General features: G+C 51.3%; 1 protein-coding gene across 1 annotated transcript; it reads right to left on the bottom strand.

Moving 5' to 3' along the window:
- Positions 1–243: 243 nt before the first annotated feature.
- On the bottom strand, positions 244–1982 carry CLDN2 (claudin 2). The gene has a single exon (XM_079961523.1). It carries the CDS (start codon positions 1823–1825, stop codon positions 1133–1135), a length of 693 nt encoding a protein of 230 aa, XP_079817649.1. The 5' UTR covers positions 1826–1982; the 3' UTR covers positions 244–1132.
- Between the last annotated feature and the right edge of the window lie 5633 nt (positions 1983–7615).

The raw sequence follows: 7615 nt of genomic DNA, 5'->3' as shown, positions 1-7615 counted from the left end.
GCCCTGAATGTGTGTGTGTGTTCAGTTCTGAACTCTACCCCTCCCTGCCACCACCCAAAGCCTCAAGTCCCCCCTGGGCCCCCCTTCGTGTCCTGGGTTTTGCTCCCTCCTCTTGCCCCATTGATTCAGTGCTGCTTGTCTTGACACTGATGCTTCTTTGAAGCCCACAGACCAGGCCTCTCTGGCCCAACCACAAGGATTGGCACTTTTGCTGCCCCAAATCAGAAGCACCCAATCAGCCAGTCTCTCTCCTGTCAGGTTCTTTATTGTGAAGCCAGCCCCTCTGCCAAAGCCACGCTGCACCCACCCACTCACCCGCGGATGAGAGGCCCAGCTCTTCAAAGGCAGAAGCCCAAATGGACATCATGAGATCTTGCTATGAGCACGTTGTGGTCCTCTTCAAAATACTCCAACAAGGGAGACATTCTTCCCACTTCATGGGCAGCCTGGTCTGGCCACGATGGGCTGTGATATGTGTCGGAGAACAGCTGCTAAGCAGTGCAAGGGCCCATCTGAGGCAGCCTCAGCCCCATACACTGTGTGACCTGGTATTTGGTTTTCTGTTGCGCCATCATTAGTCCCCGGTGAACTTCCCCTGGTTCCTGAAGCCAGCAGCCATGCAGGTCCCAAGAGGCACAACATTTCCCTCCCCCACAACTTTCCAAGTTCCCTAGGTATCCCTCAGGTACAGTGTCCTCTGCGGGGGCATCCAAGACCCCACAGATCCGCATACATTTGGGAGACGGCCACTGAGTTTTTGGCAGGTGCTGTAGCCATGTCCTCATCTGCTCCATGTTCAGCACCAGCAACTTGATGCTTCAGAAATGTGGACTATGGACACCTTGCTTGGTTCTTCAGGGTGCAGAGAGGCTTTTACCAAAGAAGATTCAGCTCTGAGTTCCTCAAAGAGGCTGCAGCTACCAGGCCGTTTGCAAGCTGCACCCATAGGAAGTGCCTCTGGTGAGTTAGGGAGGAAATAGGTCCTTAAGGAAGAAGCTGTGTCCAGGAAAGAACAGCAAGGCTGGGAAAGATGAGCCCAACTGCCTGCCTCCTTACCTGGCCAGTCCATCCAAGCGGGCAACAGGATCCGTGCCCAGGGGGCCCCAGGAAGGTGTGCAGCACCCCAGCACCCTTAGACGTAACCTGTCAGGTTATAAGCGTTGAACTCGCTCTTAGCCTTTGGAGAGGTAGCTGGCGCTGGTTGGCTCCTGCCCACCATGGTTCGAGAACGGTAAGGGCTGTAATAGGTGGCATGTGGGTCTCGGGGTGGGCAGGAAGCGCAGAGGATGAAGCCCCCAATGAGAGACACCAGGGAGGAGAGGATGCCCAGGTACAGGGACTCCCCAAGCTCAAACTTCATGCTATCAGGAACAATGGGGTTGTAGAAGTCACGGAGCACCACGTGGATGTTCCACACCACAGGGATGAAGCAGAGGAGCCCCCCGAGGACAAAGGCTACCCCACCTGCCACCGCCACCTTGTCCTTGGCTGGGGAGCCTTGCGAGAAGATGGTGCACCTCATCCCCACCACGCAGATGATGGAGGCCAGCAAGGAGACAGCGATGGAGGAGGACATCATCGCCTGGGCTGCCTGGATGTCAGTGGGCAGGTTGAGCAGTGAGCTGTAGACGTCACACTGGGTGATGCCTGTGCTGTAAGTGGCGCACTCCATCCAGAGGCCTTTGGAGAAGCCGACCGCCGTGACGATGCTGGAGCCGATGTGGGAGCTGGTCCTCCAGCTAGGCAGCAGGGTGGCCACGAAGGCACACAGCAAGCCCAAGAGCCCCAGGGCATAGCCCACCAGCTGGAGGCCCACAGAGACCATTTCCTCTCCCTCTCTTGCTGGGAGCTGCCTTTTCTGTGCCTGCCTGGCCTTCGGTGAGAGGCTGGCGTTGGCTGCCGTCTCCTTAGTCTCTCTTCTGCTGCTGGGGCTGCCAGAAGGTCCGTGTCTGCTGGTCTTCTTGTGGGGGAGAAAAGGTTATCTAGGAGGGAGGGAGGGAGGGAGGAAACCACATTTGGTTAATGATTGACTGGTAGCTTCTGAGATATGCCAAACGCCCTCTTGATCCCTGTTATTGGTAGAAATCACATTTGGAAAACCCCAATAATACTAATAATAAGCAGGGTGAAGGGAGAGAGAACAGCAGCCAGCTATGATGGTTCCTAAAAGTAAGAGATGCAGATAATGGGAGAGGGGTGGGATCTCACAGAACCCTCCCCACCCTGCCATTTCTGCTTTATCCCGGGCTGCTGGGTCAGCATCTGACAATTGAAGGGGGTGGGATGGAGGACAAGTGGTGGGGGAGCAGGGAATGCAACCAGCCTGTGAGGAGGAATTGCTCCCTTCTACACCTCTTCAAGAAGCCCCATTTTGACACTGCTGCCTTCTTTCCCAAGAAGAGCCCTGCTGTAGCTGGATCAAGCAAAAGAGAGCCCATATAGTCCAGCATCATGTTCTGACAGTTGCCAACCAGATGCCCCTGCACAGGACCTGAACACAGCAGCTACACTCTGCCCATATGTGCTCCCCAGCAACTGGTCTCTGACACTGGAGGGAGAAGGTAGCCATTGTGGCTCGTAGCCACTGATAGTCATGTTGCCTGCTTCTCCTCATGGGAGATAAAGTTTTGTGCTCAGGTTCCAGACCTTCCTCACTTTATTTTCAGCCATTGTTGCATCAATGGAGTTTTATTAGGCAAAGGCAGTTGATTTTTGGGGTGGGGCGGGGCGGGGCTGAGGGGCTTTGCTGACTGCAGGGTGGGAGGGGGAGTTTTGCTGCTCCACTGCTGACATGTTTCCCTCCCCAAATCTGCTGTTTGCATTTCAGTGGTGTCTTCCACTTGGCACTAGTGGAGGCTTCCTAACAGCTCCAGTGGGTATGTTTTGTCCAGACCATCGGGTGAACTCAGGGAGCTCCCTAATAATGTGACTCAGACCATCAGTCCATCCAGATTCTAGGATAGTCTTGTCTATACCAGCAGTGACCAACACCCTGCCAACCTGATGTTTTAAACTAGGACTCCGATCAAGTCAGGATGGCCCAAAGGGGAGGGGGGCTGAGAATTGTAGCATCATGCTGGCAGACAGGTCTTTCCCAGCCCCACCTGGGGACTGAACCTGGGACCTTCTGCATACAGAGTAGCACTGGCCCCAAGGTGGCTCAGCTATTTACAGAGCAAAAAGAAATGTGCACAGCAGGTCATTGCCTTCACACAGTAAACATCATGCTTAGTTTGCTCCTAAGAACTGCAGTATTGGTGGGATTGGCAATGTATGGAGCACTGTGGCAAATGCGCTGTTTTCTAGGGTACCAAAACAACAGAAACATGAATTTTCATGGTGGTACGTAAGAATCTAAGAGGAGCCCTGTGAAGTCAGATGCACTAATGGGAAGTCCACAAGCAGGGCATGAGGTGCTTCTGATCATGAAAGCATACCCTCCAAGTGTCCCGATTCTCCAGGGTCAGTCCTGGAATTGCAGACGCCACCCTAGTTTTTTATTTGATCCCAGAGTGTTCCAGTTTTCCTCCCCCTGTTCCACGTCTCAGAGAACGAAAGTGGTGGAGTGATCTGGAACACACACACACACACACCATTTTTGGAAACAGGAGCCGTCCCCCCCTCTGTGTATGTAGGTGCAAAGCGGACTTTTGCTTATACTGAAAATAAAATACCTGCAGAAAATGAAGGAAATGGTGAAGCTGGCAAAAGAAACCCTTCCTATAATTTTGAAGGAAAATGTAACCAATCCGCTTTTAATGCTTCTGATGCATTAAAAAATATACATGCTACTCTTAATGTAGTTTCATTAACTTTTTCTGGGCATCAGCGTCTCCCAGCACCAACCATTCTCTGAAGTCATGTTCTGGTTTGGGGCCTCACAGGGCTCCAGCTTTTGTCCCAGAAATCCTCTTAGACTCCTAGCCTCCCCCCCCCCCCCGTGCACACACTCTCTCTCATGCTCTCTCTCTCTCTCTTTCATGCCTCCCACATTCCCCAGCTTTCCTTGCCTGCCTCTTCAGGTCTGGGGGTTGGTCCTTGAGCAACTGGGAAATGTCTGCAGGGCTCAGCCCCCTTGGAGCTTTGCCCTTCCTAAGGGACAGATTTATCCCTTTTTCTCCACACTTTCTCCAGGCTGCTCTGGCCTGCTACAGGTGACTCACATGATAGTTGCCTCCAGGTACCTGAAGGGTTGTCAGTCATGCAGGTGACAGGTCAGCATCCTCTTTCTTCTGTTGCCCCAGAGGGCAAGGGCAGAACCAGTAGGAAGGAAATGGCAGGGGAGCAGATTTCAGCAGAATGTTTGGAGAAAGTTTTTAGCACCAAGTGCTGTGCTGGGACGGAGGCTGCCTGTCTCAGAAATGCTAAGCTCTTCTTTCTGCTGCAAGCATTTTAGCAGCGCTTGTGTAGCTGCCTGTCAGGGATGCTGTAGCTGCACTGAGCAGGTGGAGCGTGGAAATACATTAGATGGCTTCTAAAGGACCTTCCAACTTATAAATAAAGGTTCAAACTGCCTAGCTGGATCAGACCAGTTCCTGCCTTGTCCAGCATCCAACCATGGTGTTTTTAGGAAGCCCACAATTGGTGGGCGTGAAGGCAAGCCAGTGGCTAGCCACCATGCCTAATAACCTCATCCTCCCCCTTCCCTCACCAAGTCATTGTTCTAACTCCTTTTAGGAGACATCTAAGCCACAGCCCATCATCATATCTCAGGGCAGCAGCCACTCTCATTGCTGGCCACCTGAGGAAGTGAGATTCTCCTCGTTGGCACAGACAGGATCCCTGTAGGCCAGAGGGTGGCCCAGGAGGGAAGAGGAGAAATGAGAGCTATTTCTGGAGGGTCCCTCATAGCCCCTGCCTCCAACTCATTTGAGAACTTCAGTGGAGTGAGGAATGAGGAATAAGGAAGTGGGGGGGGGGTGTCGGGTCTCAGGGGAGACAGACAAGGAGGTGGGCGACACATGGCTCTGGGAGACTTACCAAGGGAGCACCAGAGCTGCAGCCCCCAAGACGCCTGGGTGTCCACGGTCGGACATCGGCTGTGGCAGCTGAGGGAGGGTGCCTCAGTGGATGAGGGAGGAGAGGGCTGGGCCCAGAGGGTTAAGGGCTGCCTGATTGTTCACTGCTGCTTTGCCAAATCCATCTGCAAATCGTTGCCTGGGTCAGAGGCTTAGTCCAGATCAGAATTAAACCCTTTAAGGGCTATAAAAATCGAGGAGCCACCAGACCTCCCCTCCCCTCCCCATTACTTGTGTTTAGCTGCAGTGAATTTTCCTAGATTTCCATGGGGACGGGAAAGAGGAGGCACCATCTAACTTTCTTGTGAAAAGACAGGCATGAACAGCCCATGATCAGGGGAAGGGGTCCCTCCATTGTTGGGTTGAGTTGTTGGGTTTGAGTACAGTGCCCATAGCTGTTAAATCTCCAGGAACAGGGACTGATGTTTGTTATTTACAGAGGGGGTTCTTGCTCTGTGCCAGTAGAGTGGGCCCAGCAGTCTGGGAAGAGAATTCACAGAGGGGGAGCAATTTTCCCTGGTATCATTCTTCTTAGGCTAGTGAAGAAGCCAAGAGGCGTGCATCTTTGTTCCCAAAAGGCAGAGTCCATTTTCTCCCAGACGTGAAGGGAAGAGGGAAGCCAGAGAGAAAGAGATGGAAAGACAGTGTTCAGTGTATCACAAGTTGCCACATTTGCCTCGCCAAAAATTGGCAGCATGGCAGGGAATCTAGCAATTCTAAAGTAACAGTCAGGAATAGCTGTGGAAAGGTTGCACAAGTGTTTTCATGGTTCTTTGACCATGGGCTGTGAACAGTTGTCTCTGGAGGTGTCTTTGAGGTTCTTTGGAGCCAGGTAGTGGTTCCACATTGTCAGTGTCAGGAAGTTTGACCTGCAACTGTGTGTGCAGCCAGTGATGTCAAGACTTGAGGGGGATAGCTCAGAGCCAGTGGATTCTGATCCATATCCCTCTGGTATTGGAAGTTTGCTATATATTTCTCAATAGAGTAGACCAGATTAAGTTACTCTGTTAGAATCTTGAGTAGGGTTTGTAAGTAGTAGCCTGGAGGGGGGCTGACACAAGTTTTTGTTATTTGTAAGGTAAAGGGACCCCTGACTATTAGGTCCAGTCGTGGCTGACTCTGGGGTTGCGGCGCTCATCTTGCTTTATTGGCTGAGGGAGCTTCTGGGTCATGTGGCCAGCATGACTAAGCCACTTCTGGTGAACCAGAGCAGTGCACAGAAACACCGTTTAGCTCCCCGCCGGGGCCGTACTTATTTATCTACTTGCACTTTGAGGTGCTTTCGCACTGCTAGGTTGGCAGGAGCAGGGACTGAGCAACAGGAACTCACCCCATTGCGGGGATTCGAACTGCCGACCTTCTGATCGGCAAGTCCTAGGCTCTGTGGTTTAACCCACAGTGCCACCCGCGTCCCTTTTTTGTTATTTGTAGTTATTGTTTTAAGAGATCATCCTCAAGACCAGAAAAGCTGAAGTGCTTTGTACTGTATATAGTGACTGGTCCAACTTGCCTGACTGGGAGCCAGTGTCTAGTATGGTGTTTCAGTTTGGCAATTCCTTGGTGTGGTAGAAGTTCAGGGAGCAAACTGACTGCTGGTGTGTAACCAAATCGCTTAGCTTTTCCAGAGACATGCTCAACTGATTAAAATGTTGGGGTTTGCAGTGCTTGATGTGTACATGGTCATGGTTCCTACTGTTTCGATAAAAATGAGAGGGGGTGTTGGATATTCTGTGTGTGAGAGAATAATTTGTTCCAGAAATGGAGAAGAAGTTTCAAGAAGCAGCAGAAGGCTGATATTGTTTTGTCTATGCAAGGACGTTTTCTGTGGGAACTGTTCTCTGGACATGTGCAGTGTGACAGGAAGTACTGATGACGGTTCTGTGTAACTTGTAACTTGTTGTGAATCTCTTGCTTGCACCTTGCAAGAAGCTGAGAGTGAGTCTTGGACTCTTGCTGGATTCTAAGCATGCCTTGACCACAGCATTGGTGAATGTCTGTATATATTTGCTACCAATATGCTTTTATGGCTGTCAAGTAAACTTCTACAGTTGACTGAATCTTTATGGCATCCATGAGTGTTTATTGCCTACTGTGTATACCTTCAGCCCTGAAGATGCTTCCATGGAAGGAGCTGTGTTGAGATGTAATTGTGCTCAGTATGAATACTGGCACACACACGCAGCGAAAGTGATACTGGACCCAATCCTTCTAAATCATCCATCAGAGGTTGATGGATTGATCCAACATACTGTACGTCCTAGTTCATAATTTTGCTCATTTCTGTAAATGCCCTTTCCCAAAGTGGTTGCACTGATTCACATGTCCACATGTGGAAAGTGCCAACTTTCGTGCCACCTCCAGCATGCTGAGGATGCTTTGTCTATATAGCTGAATCCAGAAACTCCAAGTGCCCCTATTTCCAGGGACGTCCCTGATTTACTGAAGCTGTGCCAGTTTCCGATTTGATCCCAGAATGTCCTGCTTTTCCTTAAAGGTAAAGGTAAAGGGACCCCTGACCATTAGGTCCAGTCGTGACCGACTCTGGGGTTGCGGCGCTCATCTCGCTTTAGTGGCCGAGAGAGCCAGCGTACAGCTTC

Source organism: Podarcis cretensis (assembly GCF_951804945.1).
Source record: "Podarcis cretensis genome assembly, chromosome: Z".
NCBI classification, from domain to species: Eukaryota; Metazoa; Chordata; class Lepidosauria; order Squamata; family Lacertidae; genus Podarcis; species Podarcis cretensis.
Note: the sequence above shows the minus strand (reverse complement) of the source record. Positions and strands in the feature narration are given on the sequence as shown.

Coding starts and splice junctions, on each gene's coding strand:
- CLDN2 (XM_079961523.1), bottom strand. CDS start 1,825: ATGGTCTCTGTGGGCCTCCAGCTGGTGGGCTATGCCCTGGGGCTCTTG.